General features: G+C 45.5%; 1 protein-coding gene across 3 annotated transcripts in view; it reads right to left on the reverse strand.

Moving 5' to 3' along the window:
- PRKCA (protein kinase C alpha) overlaps nucleotides 1-27,997 on the reverse strand; it is a 368,584-nt gene that overhangs the window by 204,809 nt on the left and 135,778 nt on the right. For all 3 annotated transcript variants that reach the window (XM_082441894.1, XM_082441892.1, XM_082441893.1), the window contains exon 3: nucleotides 11,008-11,090. In XM_082441894.1, coding sequence (XP_082298020.1) covers nucleotides 11,008-11,090 — 83 coding nt within the window. The remainder of the gene's footprint in view (nucleotides 1-11,007; nucleotides 11,091-27,997) is intronic.

Below are 27,997 nucleotides of genomic sequence, written 5' to 3' on the forward strand. Positions count from 1 at the left end.
TATTCATTCTCCTCTTCTTTGTTACTGAACTACCTTGACCTTGCTCTGGGAAGAAATACACCCAGCTTCAAACAAAACAGAATAAAACTCCCACGTTTTCCAAGTAGGAGTGGCTGTGTGATACAGTTCTGGCCAATAGGATGTAAATGAGGTTGTCAGATTGGGTTTCCTGGGGGATCCTTTAAAAGAGAGTAGACTCAACAGGCATCTGTGCTTTGACCTTCACCCTTCTCTTTCCTCCTGCGTGGAACCTGGAAGGGATGGTGAGGGAGCAGCCGTCTTACACCCAGGACAACAAAGATGAGGATGAAAGGACGAAAGCCACACGATAAGAAGGCTGAACTAAAAGCCTGGATCCTTATGGAATCCTGGAGATGCCACATGAGCCCCAGACTTCCCAGTCCAGACATTTTGTTACATGAGAACAAAACCCCTATTTAGTTCAAACCATCGCTTGGCCAGGTTTTCTATTACCCGTGTTGCAAACAGATACACTTAGCCCGTGGCAGCCTAGACGTCTGCAGCAAACAGCTCTGCCAGCACACTGCTGGGCAAAGAATTATTCTCGGGTGGGTGGGTCTGCTCCATTCAGATGACGTCCTGGGAGACCACAGCACTTGGTCACATTTCAAAAGAATTTAGTGGATGAGATTCAAGAGGGGGCAAATATGCCAATTAGAGCTTTTCAAAAATTGTACTATTCCAACAAGATCAAATCCAGAAAAATAATCTATGTCAACTCATCTTAAAAATCAAATTATCATGATTTCAGCTTCCTAGGGTCCTTTCTAGTCCCTGCCCCTCCGTACATAAATTCGGTCATAGTCCTAATCACAGTAATACCTTTACGTTAAGCTTTTGCATGGAGACATCATACAAGCATTTTCCGTGTCTTTACAGTCATCCTTCTTAATGGCTGCACCTATGCTATCGCACGGATGTATCACAATTGACTTAACGACTCCCTACCGCCCACAAGATTGTTAGCAAAAGAAACTGATGACTGCAGAGGGAAATCTAAGCGGACCCTGCACGCAAGCCAATATACAGCCATACCCTAATCTTCAACGTTAAGATCCTATTAGGTATAAATTATTCTCAAGGTTTCAAATTCAAGACTTATGGTAGTTATCTAGAATGGCTGACATTCAGAATCTGGTGGGTAGTTGGGTCTTCTGCTTCAGTAAGACTCATCGTATACATTTTATTTTCTAATGAATTTTATAGACCATATAGTCCTAACGTTAAGATTATGAAGAACATGCTTTTTTGGTTGTCTGGGAGATACTTCCAATCACACAGTAGGCCTTAGGCTCAACTAGCATGGCCAGCTGACGATCATATGGTATGGCATTATAGTCATAGAAAAGGAAAAATCTCCACTGATGCTAGGACAGTTCCTTTTAGTTACATTATCGGAAGGAAACAAACAAAACCCTATAAGATTTTTTCATCTCTCTTGTAAAAGTCACATACATTCATCTGGGCAACAAATATTAACTGAGCACTTAGTACGTGGCAGACACAGTTCTAAGTCAAATAGAAGAGAGAGTGAGACAACAGCCCTGGTCGCACGGTGCTTCACGCTGGTGGAAGAGACAGACAGCAATCGAGTGACAAATAAATAGAACGGTTTCCAGGGTGACAAGGACCATCAAAGGTACATAAGGAGGACACGCTAATGGACAATGAAGAGGGGAGGGTGGGAGCTGAAGAGGCCTCTCTGTGGAGTCACCTGAGCAGAGACCGGAATGGTATCAACGAGCATCGTGAAGATCCGGGCACCAGAATCCACCAGTGCTAAAGCCCTCAGGTGCAAATGAGCTTAGTAGCCTGTCCTGTCCGTGAGGTGGACGGGAACCAGATCCCAGTCACCACCGGCCTTGTTGACCAGAGTAGGACGTTTGCATTTCACTGTAATGGCCAAGGAAGGCTACTGCAGGGTGTGGACAGAGCAACGCAATGATGTGATCTGCCCGACACCTGCAAAACACCACTGGGGATGCTGCCTAGGGGAGAACCTGGAGCGGACAGGAGGGGACAGGAGGGGACAGGAGCGGACAGGAGGGGACAGGAGCAGACAGGAGGGGACAGGAGCGGACAGGAGGGGACAGGACGGGACAGGAGGGGACAGGACGGGACAGGAGCGGACACAGCAAGATGCTCTTCGGCAAACTGCACGTTTTTCCAGAGGTTATTTCGTCGGACTCCCCCATCCTTGGGCTCCTGGATGACCAGGCGTTTAGTAAGTGAGAATATGACCAAACCAAAGCACGTAGCTCCCAGCAGACGGTGGGCATGTGGACTTGCAGGAAGGTCTGCTTCACACATGCACCTGATTCCTTTTTAAATCTTCTACTTGTCACTTTTCTTCCTCACTTCCAGCTCTGTACCTTCAGTTACTCTAAATTACAGACTTGTAATGAAAAAAAAAAAAAACCTGAGTAACATGAATTACCTAAGCCTTGGTGCATCATTCAAACTTCGCAAATGCAAAAGAAAAGAGGCCTCCCTTTCTAATTCTAAGACCTGCTGTGTGCACTCTCCTTGTTCAAGCTTCCCTGGTCTTTTGTGATTAATTTTAGTAACGGGAGAACGACCTGCTTAGGAACAAATGAGTCATGATACAGCTTCATATCTTAGAAACCTAAAATCACCCTCCTGCACGGAAAATATCATTTTCAGGTATGAAATTTCTACCCCATGTTAACTCTCCAAAGCTTCCTGCCTTGAAAGAGGTGGGGAGGGACAGGCTAGGGACTTGAGGTTACAGAAAGCAAGCGACGTGCACACTGCCTTCTGGAAGGTATTTGTCTTAGGGATGTTTACGACATGAAAAAAAAAAAAAAAACCCTCAACCATTGTTAAACAGTGTGTAGGCTGTGCATTTCAAAATATTCTTCCATACAGCAATCTCATAACAATACAAACTTCTCATGAGCATGAATAACAACCTCTATGACTTCTGCATGGATTATTTATCCTGGCACAATGAGGCATGTCTTAGGCACGCACCTCTGATTTCAAACTGGAAAGAAATCAAGACTCCTGACTCCTCAGCTTTATCATTTCTCTTCCTCTTGAACTGTGATTTGTTATAAACCTCTCCAGATTAACTGTACAATTAGCAGTGACTTCAAGGAATATAAATCCAAAACATGCAGTTGACAAAACAAGCATTTCCTTTTAATAGGTTCTTTCCCCACCAACATTTAAGCCGAAAAACGTTCACCAAGTTACAAATCCTGGTCATACATTCAGCAAAGCACAGTGCAATGGGCATCCTGCAAAAGTTCCTCAAACATGGACGATTCTCTCGACACAGGAAGAAAAACAACTTTCTAAAGGAAATTCACTTCCTAAAGACTAATTTAAAATCAAGAAACGGCTGGTATTGATCTGAGAGAATCTCATGAAACATTTTACAGATATTTATTTTATTTTGGGATCAGAGACTTCATTTTTTCTTCCATTCACTCTTGCAACACACGTTCACGATCGCCTGTGAGTCAGAAATCCTACGAGGCACTGGGAATACAGAGATGGGTGAGGTTCAGGGGAAAGAAAACATCACAACACAACCACAGTAAGTCATCCTGTGGTAACCTGTTAAAGTAATGGCCCGAGCGACCCAGCCCTCCCAGGGCCCACACCTGTGCCCCGCCCCTCTGCGATGGCTAATGCTGTGCGTTAACTTCACTGGACCACGGGGTGCCCAGATATTTGGTCAAATGTCATCCTGGGTGTTTCTGGGAGGGTGTTCTTGGATGAGATTAACATTTAAATGCCTGCCAGCCTCCACCGTCTCATGACCTAGTTCTGTATAAGAAATCTCTTTGTGGGAAACACACACACACCTGTGTGCGCACACCCACACCTGTACACACACACACACCTGTGCACACAAATACACACACACACACACACACACACACATAGCCTATCAGTTCTGTTTCTCTGGAGAACCCCGAACTAATCTACCTTCACAGGGACCCTGAGCTTGGCCATGTGACTTGCTTTGGTCGCGAGACATCAGGACACATAACGTGTAAGTGCGCTAAGGCTCGCCCTCTTGGAAAACTGCCACCACTATGTAAGAAACCTGTGCTACCCTCCTCTGGAAAGGTCAAGGTGGAGGAGAACCAAGGCTTCCTGGCCAACAGCCACAGCAAACAGCCAGTGGAGTCATCGTGTGTGACCCTGTAGAAACCTGGGAAAATGTGAAGCAGGAGAGTGGCACAGTCGTGTCATGGCAGTGACATTCTTCTTAGAACCTGGCTTTCCACCCTTGGACTATCCGTCTCAAAATAAATGCGTTTTGGGAACAGGCTGGATTATAAAAATAAACAGAAATGTGGAATGAAACAAAATGATTAGAACAATCGACCTTCCCTCTGTCCATCTCACCTCCTGCTCATAACAGACTATGATTGAGGGCGTTTGCTCACAGCTTCTGGTGCAACACAGTATAAACAGCTGTCAGCAAAGCGACTCTCCCACTGGTTTCATCTCTCTCGGCCACTGTCGAAGGCCTAGACAGAATTCCTACTAAGTAGGTTCATTGACTGTTGTCGTTGTTTTGGACCCTTGCTCTCACTGTAAATAAAGAAATGTCACAGCAAAAACAGAGCCAAGGTGAGGAAGGTATTAGCTAATTGAATGGGACTCCTACTTCAGTTTATCAAAGAGTGACTCATTAAAATCCAGGAACAAGCTCTGGCATAAGCCAAAGAGCTCTCTGGGCTGGCTTTCAGCTTAGCGTGAACCCACTTGCAATGAATCTTTCCAGAAACCCAGGGTCCTGGGAAGCCCTACCTTCCCATTTTCTTGAGGAGAACCAGAATCAAGTCTCCAAATGGCTCCAGGCTCTCAGCTGGTCCCATCACATGCTGTAGTCTTCACTAGTGGGCACTGTCAGTCCTCCTGGTGAACGCTTTTACTGTTAACATCTTGGGATTTTATCATCTCAAGTTTCTTACTGTTTTGAGATTTCTCATAGACACACTGACCCCAGACTCCGACCCCCAAAATAGAGGCTTCGCCAACAGAAAGCCTGCCCCTGAAGTTGGCTTCTACTAACCAACCATGCGGCACCAAGGAAAGCACAGGGTTGGAAGCAGAGAGACCTGGGTCAAAGCTCACCACTTACCGCTGGACTCTGGCAGGTCGCTTAACCACCCCCAAGCCTCCATTTTCACATCTGTACAATGAAGACAAGAACGTGTGCGTTTATGTGGGTTATCCACGGAAGTAATCATCTGAATAAATAATCATGTTGATTCATATGTATGACTTCCCACTAAGGATAAGCTATTTGAAGACAAAGACCATGTTTTTTTTTTAACCTTTGCATCTCATAGCACCCGGCATGAAATAAACGCTCAAAAAACAGTTAACAATTACAAATGATAACAGAAAAAGCACCAGACATAGAGATGCTAAGTACACATCAGGTACCATCATAAAGATGTCATGACTTGTGAAGCAGAACCTCTAGCTCTGAGCTCCCAATGATTTGAGCCACAAGTGGCCCCAGCCTTCAGTTCTCAGGCACAGGTTAATTTGGTTGTTTGTACATCACGAACTGTCTGATATTACTAAGTCACTTGGTATGGGTCAGAAAAAATAAGGAAGCCTTCAATAAAGATGTTTTAAAAAAAAATAAATAAATAAGGAAGCCTTCATACCAATTTTTGACCCCAATCAGTCAAAAGCTATTGTCCAAATTCACCATTTTTTAAACTAAACTCCAAATAGCTGAGACCATGGTTTGAAATGACTACTGTAAAGAGAAGGAAAGCCCATCAGGTGTGGCTTCCACCCTGCGAGGTGACATAATAATGCTGATGAAACATCCGTTCCTAAGTTCTGGGCAAGTTCAGTAACAATCTCACACGTAGCTAAAACTAGCCAAGTAATTCAAGATCATGTAAATACAACTGGTGATCAAATTAGGTTATCAGACCTTCATCCACTCATTCTCTGGTTCAACAACTATTCTTTGTGCACCCATTCTGTGCCAGGCTCTGCACCGGGCTGTTGGTTTCCAAAGGGAAACGACAGAGGACAGCCCCATGAAGAATTCACTGTGTAGGCATGACCATCAAGGAAGACAACAATTTTCTAGAATGGGTATTAACTAAAAGTGTCCGTGAGAACCTACGCAACGATTCCTACGTGTTTTCCATGCTTCAGGAACAAAAGTCGCTTTCAAATCTGATGTCAGAGACAGTTTATAATTTTCCCAAGAAAATCACTTGTCTACCTTATCATCTTACCCCCTTTTTGACCAAAAAATGGTACCACCCACCTTAATCACACCCCTTTTTCAGATCCGGCTCCACTGGGCTTTTGACTGCTTCCTCTAAACAATCACACCACACTCTCAAAGGCTGACAGGGGGCAAGAGGAGAGATTTTGAAAAGAATGAGTTGCTGGCCGTACGTGCCACTCTGAGCGAAGAGTTCCAAAGACATTCGCGCAGTGGCAACTTCAGCCATTGGATTAAGCTGAAAAGCCCCCGGGGTGACCCCCTCAAGAACAGGTCTCCTGGCCCCCTGGTTCCCGCACAGGGCACCTTCTCTATTTTCACACCACACACACCCCCTCTTCTCACTGGCGCGTCAAGAGGACGGATGTCCCACCCTCTGCGGCCCCCTGTAGCGCATCAGAACTGCAGATGGGGATGCAAGTGTTGGAGGCTATTTTTAATTCTCGGCTAAATTAATTTGGTGCGAAAGTAGCAGGAGTCCCTTCCCTTGTAGGAAATACTTCTGTTACTGTGAATCTGGTACATAAAATAATCCACCCACTGAAGAACAGAATTAGCACGGGAGCTTTGGGTTGGGTTTGTTTCCCCGAAATAACTTCTTTTCCAGGTTTCCCGTGGCAGCATGGCACGTGAGGAGTGCAGAGCGGGGTTTCAGGACTGGAGAGGCCTCCACTCAGAGGTTCACCTGTGGGGATCCCACCAGGATCTGCAGAACACGGCGGGTCTCTCTGGCCTGTGCTCTTTTAACGGGTCCTCTTGCAAGGATGTGTCACCTGAGTTTACACACCACCGGGTAGCAGCATTTGGCGAGGGATGAACTCCCTTAAGCCAGCAGGAGAAACAGGAAAATACTGGTCTACTTGTGTTTAAAAGAACATTTTGAAAAAAAAAATTGAAATAAATCTTAAAAATGTCACCACCTTCAGGAAGCCTTCCCTCATTCTTCCATGAGATGCACTCTCCCCTCCACTCAAACTCAACAACAGCTTATTTCTTCCCCCGCTGACGGCAGCCGTCACATGCAACCTTAGAGTGTGAGGCTCTGCATCCTTTTCATCAGAGAGGAGGCACTGGGAGGGCAGGACCTGTCGTCACCTTATTATCTTCACAGCTTGAAGCCCTCGGTAAACATTTAGGTGACAAAATATTACTTAGGGCTGAAAATAACTGTAAAGATCACCAAGTTCAATCTCCCTATTGATGAATAAGAAAAGCACGATCTAGAAAGGTTTTCAGTGACTTGGCAGGGCAAGGCTCCCAGTTCCTGCTCTGAGACTCTTTTTACCTCATTCTGCTGAATTTTATTTATTTAATTTTTTTTTGAAGGGGAGGGAAATCTTTCTCCTTATTTTCTTTTTTCTTTTTCTTTTCTTTTTTTTAAAAAAAGTTTTGGCCGTGTTTGGTCTCCGTTGCTGCACACAGGGCTTTCTCTAGTTGTGGCGAGTGGGGGCCACCCTTCGTCGCAGTGGCTTCTCTTGTTGCGGAGCACGGGCCCTAGAGCACGCAGCCTTCAGTAGTTGTGGTGTGCGGGCTCCGTAGTTGTGGCTCACAGGCCCTAGAGCACACGGGCTCAGTAGTTGTGGCTCATGGGCTCCAGAGCGCAGGCTCAGTAGTTGTGGCGCATGGGCTCAGTTGCTCCGTGGCATGTGGAATCTTCCTGGACCAGGGCTCGAACTCGTGTCCCCTGCATTGGCAGGCGGATTCTTAACCACTGCGCCACCCGGGAAGTACCTCTGCTGAATTTTAAATGCCACTTTTTAGCGCCTGCACCTTTTACAAATCACACTTTGTTGGTTCAGGAATGTAGAAAATGTTTGGGGTATAACAGGGTTTTTCTCACACAATGGTCTTGTTTCCCTATTACATGTAAAAGCACACTTTGAGAAAACAGAAGATCCACTAATTAAATTTATTTCTAGATTTATTTTGCATGTTTCGAGTTTGGTTATAAATGCAGCTTTGAAAGGTTGAAATTTAAACAACTTAGCAGTCTTTCTTCCTTTGCTCAGTTTCTAAGACACCGAGAAGAACCTGAGAACAAGAGAATTCGCAGGCTGTCAAAAGGCAAAGCAGGCAGCTCCGCTCTCTGGACACACGGCTGCCCGCGGGGTCCAGCTCCCTCCGGACACTGCTCCTGCTTTGCGGCAAGCTGTGCACTGGGTCCCGTGTTTGGCTGTGAGTCAGTCGCCTACGGTCGATGCCCTCAGCTTCTTCAGATGGCTCGGTTTTACGGGCTTCGCAGACTGCAAGGCGCACGCAGATCAGAAGCGCGCTTCCCCGCCTGGTGACAAGCTGGCTCATCTCCTCACTTGCGCTCCTGCAAACATGCAGGCGGCTGCAGCCACCTCCCGATGCCGCCTGCATGGAGGGGGCTCCCCCCGACCCGGGAGGCTTCAGTAATCACCCCGGAGGTTATTTTTAAATCCCCTGAGCTCGACTCAATTGGACGGCTCAGATATAAGAAGAGCAAAGCCCATCGGGAATCGTTTCTCCCCGGACAGGCCAGGGGCACCGGCCGGTGAGGATGCGTCAGGTGAATAAAGGCAGGGAGACTGCGCAAAATGCAGACCAAACCCCGGGAAGCCGGTGACCTCCAGGGCTTGAAGCCTTTCAACAGACCCCCCTCCACCTTCTCCAATGTCCACATACCCAGCACACAGGGCAAACCTCCCAAGGATTACGTTTCAAGAGTTGTTGAGCACTTGTGTCATCTTAAACACGTCACATAAGACTCTCCTCTCCCTACTCTTTTACAGATTGAAGGGGGTGTGTCCGGACATGATCCTTCACAGCAGGACTGAGGCTGGTGTGAGCCTGCCTCTAAAAGTGACGCTTCGTGGCTTTTCTCACTGAAGGCGCAGAGAAAACAAAGTATGGAAAACAAGGATTTAAAGCGCTAACATACATGCACACACGCGCACACACACAGGAGCACGCGTACACACCCTGGAAACCCAGGTACCTCGTGTTCCCTCTGGCGGGAGGGGAGTCACACGGAGACACAATTCTCGAGGGACAGAGGTTGTCCTAAGGACAGGGAGGAGCTCCAGACTGAAGGACAAAGAGGCTTCGAGATGGAAATTTTAAAAGCGCAGGGAAGGGGCCTGAGGAGGAGCCGGGCCTTCAAGCCCCCACCGGCCGGGCCCTGCAATCACAGTCTCTGGAAGCCAAGGACCAAAAGGCAAAAGTTCCCCTTGGAAAAGAGTGCACGGTCCTTTTTGATCAGACAGGCAGGACTGGCCGATTATTCTGTACCTTTTTAGTACCTCGCCCACTTCTTTCTCTCTCAGATTCGAAAAAGCTCATCTCGTAACTTACATGTTGAGTATATTACAATGTGAGGCAAGTCAGCACACACACGGATGAGCGGGAGCAGATCACAGGTGTGCCCTTCGTTATGCTTCACGGCGGAAAGCTCTTTGCTAACACTCTGCGCCTGGCCCCTGGCTGGGAGGAAGATGGCCACAGCCATCAGCCACAACAGGATAAAAGTCTGAGCGGGAAAGGAGCTGCTGAAGATAATTAACAGCCGTAAACAAGCATCAGCCAAGGCTTCCCTAGGTAAGCAAGTGCAGACCCGGATGTGTGTTACCATCTACGTGGAATATTAGGAGCCAACAGAGGATTCAGAACAGGATCACAGATGTGATCAGCGTTGGCCGACAGGCCCGTTAGGGAATCGTGAACTTGGCCTCTCACCCTCCTGCCCTCCTCCTGGTCCCCTTCCCTGCCTTCCTCTCCCATCCGATCTGCAGGATGGAGCTCAGAGCTCTCTCCTGGCCTCTAACTTCTTTTCTTCTACCTCTGTAATCTCCCTCAAGGCAAGATGATCCACTCGGAATGCCTTAGAAAAACAAAAACCAAAAAAAACCAACCAGAACAATCAGAACAAGCACCAAAGGTAGGAATCATTTGGAGCAAATCATTTAAGTATTAGTGGCCAAAGAGGTCCAGCTCACGCCATCCAGAAATGCCTACTCTCCCGGGCCTACCCTGCAATTTTTTTTTTTTTCAGTTAAAAATATGACTTTCCATGTAACAGCTCAAGTTCCCCTCCACTGGATGTATTCTAGGCACTGGTGCTTCCCCCGCCCCCGAACTCCCACTCTGCTCTGCCGACCTCGCTTTTCAGCCAACAAGGGATGCAACGGAGAGACTCAGCAGAGACGGGCGGAGTTAGGACACAAATCAGAGAGATGAGGTATTCACATGTGGGCAGTTTCAGAGATCATTTGTTCAGCGAAACAGACGCTGAATTATTCAAGTCAACAGGAGCACTTATAATACCTAATGAAAGGCAGCAAGGATCCCATGAAACAAACTAGGGACAGTTTGTTACCTCGGCCAAAAGCAGTGAGGGCCCTACTAGTTAATCGACCGTTACAAATAAACTGAAGGGCGAGTTATGTTCATTGTAAAATGTGTCAACATTTTCCAAGAAGAACTGCCTTGTGTTTGTGAAAGCTACGACTATAAATTTGGTAGATTTAGCCTACACCACCCAGGGCTGAAGAGTACAAACAAGATAACAGGAAATTCTCCTCTGAGCCTGGGATAGTCCTGCCAGGGTTCAAAAGGACTATAAATCTTTCATTAGTAAAAGCCAAAGTTATACAAAACGAACTGGTAAGTCTTCCCGTTAACAGTATGTGCCAGAACAACAGTAGTTCCGGCATTAAAAAAATTAAACTCGGAAACCCTCATCAACATAAAATAATAGTTTCCCGGCTACTTACATCAGTGTCAGGTCCTTTATCCGCACCCGGACAAGAAAAAGTAACGAATTCATGGCACCTCTTGTGAACCACAAAACAGCAAACTGGTGGAGAGAAAAGAAGACTAAAATCAGGAGAGTCTAGATCGAACATACAAAGCTTCGTTTTCCAAACAGGGCTACGTGCTGTCAGAAGTCAGTTTAACTTCACTACAGAAAGAATCTCACAAACAGCAATCAGAAGGCATTTCACTCGAGACTCGGCCATGTGCGGTTTGGGGGATTTTTAGTAAATTTATTTATTTATTATTTTTGGCTGCGTTGGGTCTTCGCTGCTGCGCGCGGGCTTTCTCTAGTTGCAGCGAGCAGCGGCTACTCTTCGTCATGGTGCGTGGGCTTCTCGTGGTGGAGCACGGGCTCCAGGCGTGTGGGCTTCGGCAGTTGTGGCTCGCAGGCTCAGCAGTTGTGGTGTGCAGGCTTCAGTAGCTGTGGCTCACGGGCCTAGTTGCTCCGCGGCATGTGGGATCTTCCCGGACCAGGGCTCGAACCCGTGTCCCCTGCATTGGCAGGCGGATTCTTCACCACTGCGCCACCAGGGAAGTCCCCACACTTGGTACTGATTGGACTCCTACATAACAGAACCACAAAATGCCAGCACGGACAGGGCCCCGGGAGACCTAAACCTTAGTTCCTCTTCTCTAAAGTTGAGGGGAAGGGCTAGGGATTGTAAGACAGTTCTCCCAAGGTATAAACCAGGAAGCAATATGTAAAGTACTGTGCACTCTCCTCCACCAACACAGAGGTGTGTAAACGTTAACAAACACTAGACCCTATTAGTAAGAGAATAATTTATTATAGATAATACGTGTATATCCCCAACTGTGGGTGCAGAACTTCCTTAGAAGAATTCTGAACGTCAAGAACTTCTGAAGACACAAACCCAACCTACAGAAAACAGCCCTCTGAAGTGAAGAAAAGCTAGGGTGCATCCTCACATCCCTCTTGTCTATGCCTGCTCGGCACTAGCTGGGAGGGGACCCGCAAACCTACCAAATCCACAACACAAAGCGTTTTCCAAACTCAGCACGGTTTGCTAAGTATTCCCGAAGATGAATCAGTAACTGAATCACTAGTTACAGAAATTAATAAGTAACCTAAGATTTTTATGAAAAGCATAACATGGAGGATACAAATAAATGACTGAGGTCACCCTTCCTTAAAAGCTTCCTGTTCAGCTCCAAAGGGCATAACCCACTACTCTATTGTTCTTTGCTGAACAGCACGCTAAGAAACAATATTCCCTCAGAAATACGGGGTGAGTCCTTAGTCTTTACTGCAGAAGGCAGGCTAGAAATTCCCAGGTTCCTAGCTCTCGTCTACTCCCACAAGCGATACTATCAGTACACCTTCCTGCACATGTGTCAGTAGATAAAGCCAACTGAAGAGGGTCAGGCCCAGGAGAGGGTGGGAGAGGCTGGCAGGTTTGCCCAGAGCCAAGACACTAAAACTAAGGGAGCATTTAGGGGCCAGCAAGACATTCAGGATATTTGTGATCAGCATGAGCAGCCCTGAAAGGTGTGAACCAGAACAACACAGACAAGAGCAGTGCTTTTGAAGGGCCAATGGTGGTGATGGGAAGAATGCGCTGGAACAGGCCAGGCCGTAAGGGCCGGTGGAAGCCCACCGTAGAGTCTGGGAATGAAAGTGATGACCCATCACTATTGTCTGTAAGAGGTGGAGGTAAGAGATGCCAGGGAAGTCGAAGAACTGATGGGACCTGCCGGCTGACCACAGACACCGTCTGTCGAGCCTCCTGCTCTGTGTCACTTGGATGGGTCACCTCACCTGCACGATCTCACTGAATCCTCATAACACTACTCAATATGCTCTGACGCCTACATTTTACGGAAGGGAAAACGCTGTACTGATCTCTGCCGTCTAGCATGTTACAAGGGCACAGCGTTTGCAGACAGAAGAGACGGTGGGAGAGGACAGACGGACGGAGAGACGGACGGAGAGACGGACGGAGAGACGGACGGGGCAGACAGAAAAGGGCCTTAGGTACAGTCACCCTCCTCCATGTAGCGGAGCGACGACTCGACCTAAGGTCTGCTGGACCCTACAGCCCTTTCCCGCCACCACGCCACACTGGTGGGCAGGAGAGCAAAAGATGCTGAGGGTGATGCCGAGATTCCGCACGTGGGTGCCAGGAAAATGGCTACATGAAAACATAATCTTAGGTATACTTAATAAATATATACACGTACATATATGTAAGTGTGTGTGTGTCTATGCGGGCGTATACATATAAAACCTGGAGGATAAAGATGGGGGTAAACCACGTCAGGGAAGCAGGATAAAGGATGACTGTTTCCTTTTTAAACAATTTTATTTTAAGTATTTAAGTATTATGGTCATAATACAAGGTCACTGTAAAAGTACATCATTTATAAAAAACTTCAGGCTCGGCATGAGCAGGCAGAATCGGACAAGTGAGGGGACCGTCCACGGGAAGGTGAGCGCTCAAGATCTCGTAAGGAGCATCCTTCCAGAAGCAGAGAGAACCTGAGAGGGAAGGGCTCTCTCGGGCTGCTGCCCACGGGGCACCACTGGGGCCGGAGGCGGGTACTGTAAGGGCGCAGAGGAAAGAGCCCCTGGCTGCCCGGGCAGGGCCCAGACGCTGCAAAAGGGCAGCACTTCACTCCTAACAGCCTTCGGAGCAGCGGGCTTTCCCCGTGTTGCTGCAGCGCCCCCAACACGACGCTCCCTAAGGATGGATAATGGGCTCAGATTAATCCCGTCAGCTCGCTCTCCCCAGACACAGTCAGCTTTCACTCGCTGGGATTAGGACGATAAGCCACTAAAGGGAGAGGGCCACGGGAGCCCTATTTCCTCATCACAGTTTATTATGGATGCAGTGTTTTGAAGGGAGAAGGAGCATTCTGATGCCCTACTTAATCATTCAAACAGTCGCGTCTCTCATCTCTTTTCTGTCCATCTCATTCAGGTGGACACTGAAGAAATCCACATTTATCAGATCCCTTTGGCTAGTTCGGTGTTTGCACCTGTCCTTTCAATCCCCCTTTATTTGTCAGTGCAATTACATCCCTCCAGCTGGCCGTGTATCGATTGCACGCCTTAAATCGCACGTCCAATTTTATCCTGAAAAGAACCACACCCTCACTGCACAATATAATCCGAAAGGGCAGCAAAACGCCCGCCCACCCCAAAATCACTTCTCCCCAACCTGCCTCAGCGGCCCCTCTCGCCCCACCTTACATCTAAAGTGCCTGTACTCACTCGCGCAACGGGAGGGGCGGGGAGAAGGGTCCAGAGAGCTGCTCCCCCAGGAGAGTTATCAGGGGATAAAGGCCCTGCAAGGCCTGTTCAAAGACTCAAGATTCAGACCTAATGAAGAAGAACATGCCAGCCCCCACGCCTGGGATGGGGGCTGATTAAGGAGCGGAAGCACCAGAGACCCCCTCGGCCCACCCCCAGCCCCAGCCGTGGGGAGACTGGGCGGCCAGGAAGAGGAGCTGGGCCGGAGCTGACTCCAGCCGGAAGCAGCGCTGCCTGGGAAAGGCTGCCCAGGAAACTGAGCCAGGGCCACACGCTCCAAAATCCCGGACAGCTGGCCTTGACCTCTGGTTTCAGGTTCTAAACTAAGTTGGGTAATTCTTACTTCGTAAGACAATAAAACACCAACATTTGCGAAGTCTTGCTAGTGCAGTTGAAGAATGAGGAAAGGACTGAATAAAACAAGAGAATGCCCTGGGTTCACCAGGTGAGCACAGACTTCCTTGGGCTAACAATTAGGTGCTATTGTTTCTATCCTCTATTATTCGGAATTCTGAAAGTCTGCATCTCACCACGTTCTGTGGGGCAAGGGAATCGGGAAGCGTGGAGGGTCAGAGAGATCACACAGGATGCTTTCCATACATATTTGCTTGACCTTGGCAGGCAAGGAGGAAGAAGTGGAGACACAGGGCCTGGCAGCTTCTTCCTGCCCCATGGTTTGTGTCCTGGAGCTGGGCCCCTGGCCCCTCAAGGAGCCTTTGCTGAAGCCAGCCCAGGCTGGCCTATACGACTCCGGATGGGGTTTCATTTTCAAAGACTTTGGGTCACCTCTGCTTACATAACCAAATGAGAGGTTTGAAAATACGATGCTATCCTGCAGCTTGAAGCCACAAAGTAAATCTTCATTCAATTATTTTCTGAGCACAAAATGGCTTTCCTCTAATCCTCTGTGATGCACTTCTGCTGCCTGGCAGTGACGGATGACACACGGCACTGAGCAAACGACACGGAGGACAAAAAATCATCAAGACCACAGGCCTGGACAGACAGCGATGCTTAATGTCACCTGGCTCTAAAATTGAGAATACCCACTCTCCCGATCCGTACTGCAGGCTGGTCTTACTTATGGAAGTCAAATGCATGGAGATTAAGGCGAGTTTTCGCCATCTGTCAAAAGTACGTTTCAGATACAGAACAAATAAGCCACCTATGTTTGGCTCAAAAATTCGTAAAAATCCCCCCCCCCCCAAAAACAGAGGTGTGTGTGGTGACGCTGACTTGTTGATGTTCACAGCGGTTCTCAATCACGATTGCTAGTTTCAAGAGAACAAAAACCAGCAGAGGGTGGGCTGAAATCCACCCAGAGAAACAACACCCCCGTCTGACTCTGTTCTCCCACCCAAGAATTTGATACGAGCGGGCTCCGCGGTAACGGGTCTTGGCCCGTCACACACACTGGGTGGACCTGAGTGCTTTGTCTCTGTGTCAAATGTCATCGTCACATAGATGGACAACTGGGAGCTCGTGATACTGGACGATGTTTCCTAGAGTGACCATGGGCAAATGGGAAGCCCAGAAACATCTTCCATCCTCCATTCATGCACAGAGCTTTACTTAAAAAGAAAAAAAGCATGGTGAACTGATGCCACATAACAAGGAATCAGCTGCAATTAAGTGCTTCTCGCTCATCAATGCAAATTCCTCCTTAAAAATGCCACCAACACAATCACACACAAAAAAGGTGATTAGTCACTACTTCATACCTACTAGGAAGGCTATTATTAAAAGAAAGAAGAAAACAAAGTACCAGGTGATGGTGAGGATGAGACGAAACTGGAACCTTTGTCCACTGCTGGTAAGAATGTTAAAATGGTACAGTCCCTGTGGACAACAGTACAGCTATTTCTCAAGAAATTAAACACAGAACTACCCTACCATCCAACAATTCCACTTTTGGGTATAAGACCAAAAGAACCGGAAGCGGATCTCAAGCAGAGATCTGTGCCCTGGTGTTCATAACAGACTTAACTGCAGTAGTGAAATGTGGAAACAACCTTGATGTCCATCAAGAGATGGATGGATCAACAAAATGTGCTCTATACATACAATGTAACATCACTCAGCCTTAAAAAGGAAATTCTGACACCTGCTACAACATGGATGAACCTGGAAAACATTATGCAGAGTGCAGTAGGCCAGTCGCAAAAGGACAAATACCGTATGATTCCACTCATATAAGATCCCTAGAATTCGCAGAGATGTAAAGTAGAACAGAGGTTATGCAGGGTGTGGGTGGGTACAGAGTTTGTTTGGAATGATAAAGGATTTTGGACATGGTAAGTGGTGATGACTGTACAACCTTGTGCATATACTAAATGCCACTGAACTGTACACGTAAGAATGGTTAAAATGGTAAATTTTATGTTATGTATAGTTTACCACGATATAATTTAAGTAATGCGTCAAACTAGAGTGACTGACATTTATGAAGTTATAAACAAGGGGCGCAGCTGTAGAGTCTTGCTTATGTGAATTTATGATTTTCTTGTGTTCACAGTGGAGTTACAGCTCCAAAACCAAGGAAGTATTTACTTCCATTTCATAAGATTCTACACAAAGTCCATGCCAGATTAGAGTGGGGACATGGGGAAAATTGAGTTTCAGAGCCAAGGACTCACACGATCGTGTAGGATTAGAGATGGGCTCCTCTGACTCTCACATCTCACATGCGAATAGTCGGCGTCAGTACCAGCGATGGAAACAAGGACCTTCACCCTGTGAGCCCGGCTTTCCTACCAAATCCTTGAGGTACTTTGTCACTTCATTACACGCAAAATGGGATCATCTCTGTTCACACTTCACAAAGATCGCCATGCTCATTGCGGGGAAAAAATACATACTTAGGTATCATTTTCCATCTCTTTTTAAACAATAATTCCCTTTCACCTTCAAGTCTTAAGACCATATCATTTCAAATTCAGTTCACAGTCACGTAACATGGAACATATGCATAAAAACCTTGTTGTCCAAAATTAATGGGGGTAAAAGCCATTATGTAACGAATCCTGAATTCAAAAAAGGAACCTACTAAATTTAATAGTTTGACTTCATTTAGAGCAGAAGATGGGTAGCTGAGCTTCTGTGAGTTCCTTTTTTTAAATACATAAATGGCTGTCATCATGTGAGATGGTTTTAATTAAATTTTGCTTAGCTGGAAGGGATTAATGGAAGGTAACGTCACGTCGGAACGCAGTGAAATGAAAATCTCTAAGGCGAGCGAGCTGCTTTCAGCTTTGTAGGGAAAGGAACGAAAAACTGAGCTTATATTATATCTGCATGTTAAAAGAAAATTATTGGTTTCAGATTTGTAACAATGCAAACAGTCTTCTCATGTGATACACATTAAAGTTGTATGAAAACAAATCAGATCAATGTGCTTTATCACATAGTATAAGGAAGGCCATTCTTCAGCCGGCACACTGATTCCGCCCCTATGCCTTTGTGCACATTCTCCCAAATAGACCCTGTCAAACCCCCTAATATTCCTATTTCTGACCAGGCAGCCCCCTTCTCCCCCTCCCCAGAAGAATCACCTTTAACGTCCTCTCAACTTTCCCTCTAACGTCACCAAGTCCCACGGATGCTTCCTCGTTTGCGTTCCTCCCTGGCTGGAACTGAGATGTATTTTGAAGAAAGAGCTGAGGAACTGAACCCGAGGTGTGAAGGAAGGGGAGCCAGAGGTGGTCCCCACATTCTTAGCCAGAGGATCTAGGCCAACAATGTTGCCATGCTACAGCCAAGAGGAGAGCCCTGAGGCGAACAGCGCAGAGAAGACCAAGGGGGAAGAGACAGACAGACAGACAGACAGACACCGGATCTCAGTGTCGGCGTGGCACTCGCCCTCCAGGTCCGTGATCTGTCGAACACCCTTTAAATTTTTCATTTCCTTCATATACACCTGTACCTTCATACATCCCATCTAATTTAATACATCTGAATACAGAAGCACGTGTCATGCATGCTTTTTATGGTTAACGCCAGCTGGACCCGAGCTGTCTGCATCTGCAGCTGAAGGACCTGAGTGACACAGGGAGAGCCGGCAGGTGGTGGAAATGAACGGAGGAGACCAAGAGGCAACAAAGAACCGACCTGGACGTGGGGACCCGCAGCCTGGGCCAGCCGTTCACGGGAATTACGCTAGCTGAAGGAGGAGAGACTTTTCCCTGTGCCTTCGTTTAAACAGGGGTCTCGGGTTTCGACAAGTTGCGCATGACGTCCTGGGGGGTCACCAAGATACAGCGTCAGGCAGCAAGAGAACTTCAGAGCTGGGGGTCAAAGGACAGCTGGCGACCGCAGACGACGGTCTGACAGGCATCACTTGGCTGACAGCTGAGGGCAAGGCGGTGAGCGAGGACTCCAGGAAGGGGGGGGGGGGGTCCTGCGGACACCCACCTGTGCAGGTGACGTGGAAAGGAGGTGGCGGTATGAGAGGAGAGAGTGCGGGGGGCCTGGAGGGGCTGAAGGAAGAAAGGATTTTATAGGAGTCTCCAGAATAGAAGCTCCCTCCGCAGCCACAGAATAAAGCTAAGCTTTGATGATTACTGATGATTACAGCCCCAGCGTCATGGAAGAATGTAGATGACAGCCCTGTACATGCCGACAGGTAGCTGATAGCCAGTCTTCCTTCTTCTACTTATTTCAACTTCTTCCCATATTCAACTCAGAACTGAAATGGAATGGCCTTTTCTGATGCCAACTATCAATATACAGTAATAAAATCTGACTACCTTAACTGTAGTATAAAGGCTGATCTGCTTTATGGAACCAAAAGCCTCCCTTAAAGTAGAGGACAAATCATGCAACAGTGTTTGAAGGGAAACCCTAAGGTTTGATGGTTAAGCTCAAATCTGCAGTGCTTTTGTGCCGACTTCAACATCATCTAAAAATCCAACTTTCCTTGTAACTTCTTAAGGGCATAAAGCCTTCCTACCCTGGCAACAAGAGCCCCTATCTGAACACCCATAACCCAGGACGCCCTTCAGATTTCCTTGTTTTGATGCTTAAACACTGCACACGTTCTACACAAGGGTTTAGCAAGTCCGTGATACTAGACTGCTCTCTACAACACTTTTTTAACAATTTACGAGCTTTAGGTTCATAGCATAATTGAGTGGAAGGAACAGGGCTTTCCCATGCAGACCCCCTGTCCCCACACACATACGGCTGTCTCTGTTGCCAACGTCCTCCACCAGAATGGGGCATTCGTTACAACGGACGACCCTACGTTGACATATCACCACCCGAAGTCCATAGTTAACACTGGGGTTCACTCTCACTGCAGTATTTTTAAGTCTTTTATTTCTCAGTCTGGAACGACTTCACCTGGGGTTTGTGAGGGACCTGCAAGGAGGTAAGGTTGAGCTGGGCTCTAGAACCACAGGCTTTGCCTTCTCTCTCCCCTTCCAGTCTAGAGCCCCCTTGTTTTAGCAGAACGGGACTTGTCTCCTCTGCGCCGAGGTAACTCACTTCCAAGAGCACAGGTCCGCCTGCTGTAAGGACACCCGAGACTGCACTCTTTCAGCAAAATGCACGCCACTCGTTTCAAGAGCACCCCGAATTTCCCAAGAGTGGCGGGCAAAAGAAGCGGCAGCTCCAGCATCCTGGGAGGACGGAAGGCGGTAAATACGCTTAGGAATCATGCGCCCTTTCTCAATGCAAATGAAGAATGATCTCCTACGGTGCAGACAAGACCTCTAGCTTCTACCTAATCCCATCTCGCCTGGGGCACGAGCACACAGCCGGGAGAAACCTATCTCTCGCTAGGGCTGTGAAAATGCTGCACTGGGAGTGAATGTCAGGGAAAGTAACTGGGGGACCTCTCCTTTTCTCTGGCTCTGTAGCCAAATATGTGTTTTTCTCAGTGGGTCTGTGCAAGGCTTTGGGGGAACTTCACTCTTATTCAATTACTCAGCACATGTTTATCGAGCATCTACTGTCCAGCCCCACTCCCCAGGCATGAAGGTTCAAGGACGGTGTCTGCCCTTAAGGAGCACAGAGTCTAGTTAAGAAAAACAACATGGAAAGGAAGAGGTGTCTCTCACATCTTCTCTGTCCGCTCCTCCCCCCTTTATCTCCCACTTTTTTTCTCCTTCAGTTTTAATGCAGAAACCAGGGTATATTTTATATTATGGAGCAGTTTTACCTTTCTCTTTCTTAATTTTAATAGTCACAAACTGTAACCTCCTTCATTTATCTTTAAAAAATAGGATGTCTTCAATTTCCTTTAACAGACTCCAGCAAGAAAAAAAAAAAAAAAAGGATAAATGAAACAAGATTGGCAAAAGCCAACAATTACCGAAGCTGTGAGATGGGTATACGGTCTTCATTCCCTCTACTTCTGCAGATATTTGGAAACATACATAATAAAAGGCTAAAAAATAAGTTAAACGTGGTCAAGGTCTTTTTCTCCCTCCATTGGTCAAAGGCCCTGAAGAAATTATGTCACTATATTGACGAAGAGTTAATCAGAAAAACCTGAGCAGAGACGTGTAAAATAAGTTTCTGTTATACCTAGTATGTCAAGGATAATCAGACAATTTCATAGGATAGGATTTACGATCTTGCAACAGTTGTCTTTCAAGTCTCTGAAGCACACTCAGTGGAATTTATTGTCATTTCTACCCATCTCTCTTATCCAGAATTGCCAAATGACAATGTCTGTCATCTCAACATTTCAGGCATTAGCCATACTGTCATGGCTTGAACTGTGTCCTCCTATACCCCACAATTCATGCTGAAGCCCCAATCCCAAGTACTTTAGAACATGAAATTATTTGGAAATAGGGTTGTTGTAGATATAGTTAGTTAAGATCATAATGACGTAGGGTGAGCCCCAATCCAATATGACTGGTGTCCTTACAGAAAGGGGAAATTCGGGCACCCAGGAAGGATGTCCTGGGAAGATGAAGGCAGAGATCAGGTGATGCTTCCACAAGCCAAGAAGTGCCTGATTGCCAGCAAACCCTCAGACCAGGGGAGGGTCATGGAATAGATTCTCCCTCTCAGCCGCAGAGGGAACCAACCCTGATGACGCCTTGATTTTGGACTTCCAGCCTCCAGAACTTCTGTTTAAGCCACCCAGTTTGTGGTACTTTGTTATGGCAGCCCTAGAAAACTTATATATACACACATATAAACCAAGGCAGTATCTAGAAAGTAAATAATTCAATAAATGAAAACTGTACTCAGATGGGTGCGTGTGTGTTTAAGAAAATAGCAACACTGTGCTTCTCAAATGGAACCCAGGTTACTAAGAGAAGGTAAGTCTACAGTGTCCAGGTAAAGCTTCGTACAGAAATCAACTTCAGGGACTTCCCTGGTGGCACAGTGGTTAAAGATCCACCTGCCAACGCAGGGGACACATGTTCGATCCCTGGTCTGGGAAGATCCCACGTGCCGTGGAGCAACTAAGCCCATGAGCCACAACTACTGAGCCTGTGCTCTAGAGCCCGTGAGCCACAACTACTGAGCCCGCGAGCCACAACTACTGAAGCCCGCCTGCCTAGAGCCCGTGCTCCGCAACAAGAGAAGCCACTGCAGTGAGAAGCCCGCGCACTACAAGGAAGAGTAGCCCCCGCTCGCCACAACTAGAGAAAGCCCACGCGCAGCAACGAAGACCCAACGCAGCCAAATATAATAAATAAATAAATAAACGTATGCCTTTATGTATTAAAAATAAATAAATAAACTTCAGATTTCACCTAAGGGAGATGAACAAGAGCAGGCTGTAACAGCTCCGCAGGACGGCACATTTGTGTCTATAAAATATACCTGCATCACCGGTGAACACTGAGGGCAGCTTTAAGTCCAAAGCAGCAGTGAGCAATTAACAAACTCGTGAGTTAGGGTTCTGTTCACACTTCCACAGGGAAAAATAAGGGCCCACAAAGATTATGGGTGACTGTCGGTTAAAAAAAAAAAAGTTATTTCAAACCTAAATTCCTGGTGAAATGGAAATGGTGCAATTCAAAAATATTGGGGGCATTTGTTCAGACCCATTTGCTCATGAGTTTAATAAAGTCAGAACTCTTAAAGGGTTTAATACAGAAGTGTAATAGGAAGTCCCAAATTAAAATCATCGGCTTTTTTTTTTCTATGTCCTGCTTTATACATTAGCTAGTATTTGCAATCAAAACTGTAACAACGATACTATTTGTAGAACACTTGCTGATTATGTAAAGTACTTTCTCAGTCTTTAGTGGTGATATAACACACGTTCCCACACAAGTATTAAACCACCCAGAAAACAAACACTTGGCATCCTCAAGGGTCGAAGAGCTCAGGGAAGTAAACTTTAGCATTCACCTTCTTAAAAGGCAGTAAACATCACTGAGTATCTGAGAATAACAGAATCAGAGAAGAGTTCAGAAAGACTCTACTGCGGTAGTTTCCAAACTGTGCCCTCTGGAAGCTTTTTTTTTTGGGCGGGGCGGGAGGTTGGGCAGGTGGGTAATGAGGTCATGACTCTCCCCACCTCGATTCTTCTCTTGTTTAATCCTAGGCTACAATTTCATCCTTAAGTGAAAGCTCTGATATCCTAGCAGCCTCACGAAGAGTCAACATCTTCAGCACATATTTGTTCAGTAAACAAGCCACTTGGTTACGAGCTGAAGGTCGGGGTAAAGCCAAGAACCGTGTCTATCTCTCCGGTGTTCGTAAATTTCATAATCTATATCAATCTTTCAAAATAAAGCTGCATGTTTGTCCATTTGGCCACTCCTTCCACAAATACCCGTGAAGCGGCCAGTAAAAAGCCAGGAAGGCATGGAAGGACTTGGGGTTTAATCAAGTACAATGCTTTGCAGACATCTGCCTACAAGAGATGCTGGAAACCACCTGAGAAGAGATGGTGAAAATCTTGAAAGCCATTTCAAGAAAGATGGTGTGCTTGAGTGGCGAGAAGAAGAATCAGCAGAAGAGCAGAGACTGGCCTCGGAGAGAAGCAAACAGAGCCTGAAGCCCTGAAATCTGTAAGGTAGGAGCGTTTCAAAAAGGAAGTTTTCAACAGCGTCACTCTCACAAAGAATCAGGAAGAAGCTGACCGAGGCAAGTCTACCAGGTCAGGGACTGGAGGGTCATTGTCACACACAGGTCCTGGTTTGGGTGGCGGTAAAAAGAGATATCAAATACAGGGGTTAATATGATATCACTCATATGTGAAATCCAAAATACGACACAAATGAACTTATCTACGAAACAGAAACAGAGTCACATAGAGGACAGACTTGTGGTTGCCAAGGGCGGGGGGAGGAGGGGTGGATTGGGAGTTTGGGGTTAACAGATGCAAACTATTATATAGAGAATGGATAAACAACAAGGTCCTACTGTAGAGCACAGGGAACTACATTCAATATCCTGTGATAAGCCTTAATGAAAAATATGAAAAAGAGTATTTTATATATATATATATATATATATATATATATATATATATTTATAACTGAATCACTTTGCTATATACCAGAAAAACTAACACAATATTGTAAATGAACTATACTTCAATAAAATTTTTTTAAAAATTAAAATTTAAAAATAAAATAGAGTGGGTAGCAGAAAAGCAGGCAGTAAAGAAACAGAGGCAGCAGACAAGAAGCATTCAGTTCAGTTAAATTCTGGTCAACAAAGATTTACTGAGCAAAAGCTACATCCCACGTGGGGCGCTGGGCCCTGATGATGGGGAAGATCAATAAGGCTCAGGTCTCTCCAAGAGCTTTGAGTCTAGTTTGGAACACAGAGTCACAAATAGGTGATTTCAAGATCAGGAAGTAGGTAAAGTCAAGCCTTCCCAGTGTGGGAAGCCTACGGAAGGGCTCTGATCCAGGCCTCAAGTGCACAGAAGACTCGTGGTAGAAATCATACTGTGGTGGAGGCTGAAAAAAGACAAAAGGTCAAGGGACATTTCCCCCCCAGGTGAGTGACGGAGTCTACAGTTAAATCTACGTGAAATTATGAAAACAGGCTTCGGCCACTTCATGTACACCACGGGGCAGGTAGGGGGCAGAGGAAAACTCTAGCACTGACGGAAAGGAACGCGATTCGTGTCAACCAAGCAAACACTACTTTTGGTCACGGTTCACAGAAGGAAGTTATGAAGTTGCTCCAAATCCTTCAGTAAACACTCTCATTTCAGAATCCAGCGCTTTCTTTCGTCTGTTTGTTTTAGCCATGACGTGATTACAAAGCTCCTGCGGGTAAAGTTAGGGAAAAAGTGTTTCATATTTAATGTTCTGGTTTGGCTTTGATTTCAATCAATGTTGGAATGGGGGTGAGAACTGTCTCCGAACGAAAGGAGGATATTAAAGTTTAGTTAGAAACCGTAGGACACAACGGCAAACACGGTACAATGGTACTTCTGAAATTAGAGGGCGGCCCCAAGGCAGTGGCAGTTTTTAATTCTTAGAGATAAATACAGGCAGAAAGTTTCCCTAAATAAAACACTTTCACTTTCTTTAGATTACATGGAGCTTACGTGACAAAAAAAAATCAGTCCACATTATGATGTAAATTTTTACCCATCAAGTATTTCCCTCTGCTTATCTTGGACAACAGTTCACAAGAAGCCATAATACACTAATTACCTCTCTTTTATCAAGTATGTCAGGAACTAATAAAGCATCAGGGATGTGGAACACAACATAATTACAAAGCAATGAGGCCAGAAGTTTCCAAAAAGGAAATCTGAAGGTGTCCAAGGGATTCCGTATGCCCACCGGTAAATGGTGAGGGCTGGGGAAAGACTCGAGACAAAGGAACCGGGAACATTTTCATACAAATAAGGACACTGGGCAGAGAGCAGCACAGAAGCAAGGAAAATTAAAAAAAAAAAAAAAAGTCAACCTTACAAAATGAGTATTACACTTCCAAATTGCATGCCAGAAAATATAAGGCAAAATAAATTTAGAAATATGGTAAATTGGGAATTCCCTGGCAGTCAAGTGGTTAGGACACGGTGCTTTCACTGCCTTGGGCCCGGGTTCAATCCCTGGTCGGGAACTAAGACTGCATGAGCCGCCCAGCGCAGCCAAAAAAAAAAAAAAAAGGTAAATTGTTATCCAGAATTTTGACACCAGAGTGATTTTTAATCTACACTTATACATAATACTTTAAAAAAACTTACATTTGACAACAATCATGATATAGACCTACTTACTGATTTTAAAAGATATACATGTTTGTGCACGGGGAAGAGTCTACAAAGATACAGACCAAACCGGTAAAGGGATGGTGTTTGGGAAGATTTTATTTCACTTTTTCCCCTTTTGTTCATCTACATTTATTTCAATTTTTCAACCATTAACTAAAAATATAACTTTCAAGATGATATTCATAGTAATAAGCTAAAAGATCCTGAAATGCTTTTTTTTTAACATCTTTATTGGAGTATAATTGCTTTACAATGGTTAGTTTCTACTGTATAACAAAGTGAATCAGCTATACATACATATATATATACATATATATATATCTCCCCATATCCCCTCCCTCTTGCGTCTCCCTCCCACCCTCCCTATCCCACCCCTCTAGGTGGTCACAAAGCACCGAGCTGATCTCCCTGTGCTATGTGGCTGCTTCCCACTAGTTATCTATTCTACATAATGCTTTTTGAATCGTCGTAAGAGGAAATTAGTAAGCACATATTTAGAATTAAACTTGTCTTAATATATATGATATCGCTTATATGTGGAATCTTAAAAAATGGTACAAATGAACTTATTTACAAAACAGAAATGAGTCAGAGATGTAGAAAACAAACTTATGGTTACCAAAGGGGGAAAGGGGGGCGGAGAGATAAATTGGGAGATTGGAACTGACATACACACACTACAATATATAAAACAGATAACTCATAAGGACCTACTGTATAGCACAGGGAACTCTATTCGATACTCTGTAATGATCTATATGGGAAAAGAATCTAAAAGAGTGGATATATGATATGTATATCTGATTCACTTTGCTGTACACCTGAAACAACACTGTAAATCAACTATGCTCCAATAAAAATTTTTTTTAAAAAGAATTAAATTTGTCTTGCTATAGTGTGACCTATCAGGTATTTATTTAATACAATTGCATGACTCATGGTGCTGAGCGCTCGGCCGCGGGGGTCTACACAGAAATGAGAAAACACAACTCTGTAAAGCTTGAGGACAGTAACAGAGACAAGCACAAGAACCAAAAAACCAAACAAACAAAGAAACAAAAAAGAACAATCAGACCTGCGGTAACATCTCCTTGTCATCTGCTTAAAAACTTTTGGTTTTTTATACCAGCAATTCCACACTTTGCAATTAATTTTTTTAAATGATCAGATATGCACAAAGATGTGTGGCACAGAGAGGTTTATAACAGCATTATCTGCAAGAGCTAAAAACTGGAAAACAGCTGAGAGTCTAACAACGGAGACGTAGGTTTCCAGGTGTCCACCTGATACAACACTCCGCAGCCACGCAAACTTACTAAAGCGGGTAAATGTCTAAGACACAGCACGAGACAGAAGGAAAGCTGGCTACAAGAGAATGGTGTACGTGTGAAAATGCACGCACTGTCCACCTCGTTGATGAGGAGGGCACAGAGTCCGTAGGGCCGGCTCAAACAAGAACTGCAGTCCACCAAGAGAGGCACTGCTGCCTTAGCGAGGGGAGGGGGTCACCGCTAACAGGTTTCTTTTGGGGGGATGAAAACGTTCTAAAATAGATGGCGTTGGTGTTTGCACAACTCTGAATATACTAGAAACCACTGCACTGTAGACTTCAAATGACATTTGAGTGATTGTATATCATGTGAATTCAAATGATTGTGTATTGGGAATTATATCTCAAAGCTTTTTTGTTTTCCTGTTTGTGTTCAAACTATTTTTCTTTCAATTTTATTGAGGGACAATTGATATACAACATCGTATAAGTTTAAGGTATACAACCTAATGACTGACTAACATTGTGACATGATGACCACAATAAGGTTAACATCCATCACTTCATATAGATACAAAAAAACTTTCCATGTGATGAGAACTTTGCTATTTTAAAAAAGCTAAAATCGAACAAAAACAAGTATAACACTCGAAATAAACAGTCCTTGGCTGGCCTCCTTCTCCAGAGCCTCTGAACAACACTGAAAGGCCACGCCGTTCCCATTATGCCTTATTTCCAAATTTAAAATAATTTGCTTAACATTAAAACGTTTTTATTCTTCTGAGATGTGTTTTCCCCTAGATTTTCTGGATTTTTTTTTTTCTGAATTTTCTCTGAAATGGCTCTCTTCGTGGATATCTGAAATATGTTCTCGGGTGGTTTCTGCCGAGCATGCATCCAGAACAAAGGCTTCTTGACCCGGCAGGACAGGAGGGCAGAGAGGCACAGGGCCCCAGGGACAAGCTGACAGAGCTTCAGCCTGCCCCCCTTCTCAACCCCAAAGACCCCCAAAGTGTGACCGTGTTGGTCTCAAAATGGGTCAACTGCCACGGAGGGGGGTCAGAAACCACGGCCTCTCCGGTCCAGGGCTGCTGGAAAAGCCGATAAAATTAAACCCACCACGGGCAACTACATGCATTTCCTTTAAATTTTCATCAACAGCCATCAAAATCTCTTGTTCCACAATCATGTGTGCTGGTGCTCAATGCCATGGACCTTAATCAATACCTATAATTAGCAAAT

The sequence above is a fragment of the Balaenoptera physalus genome (genome assembly GCF_965194825.1).
Source record: "Balaenoptera physalus genome assembly, chromosome: 20".
In the NCBI taxonomy this organism is placed as follows: Eukaryota; Metazoa; Chordata; class Mammalia; order Artiodactyla; family Balaenopteridae; genus Balaenoptera; species Balaenoptera physalus.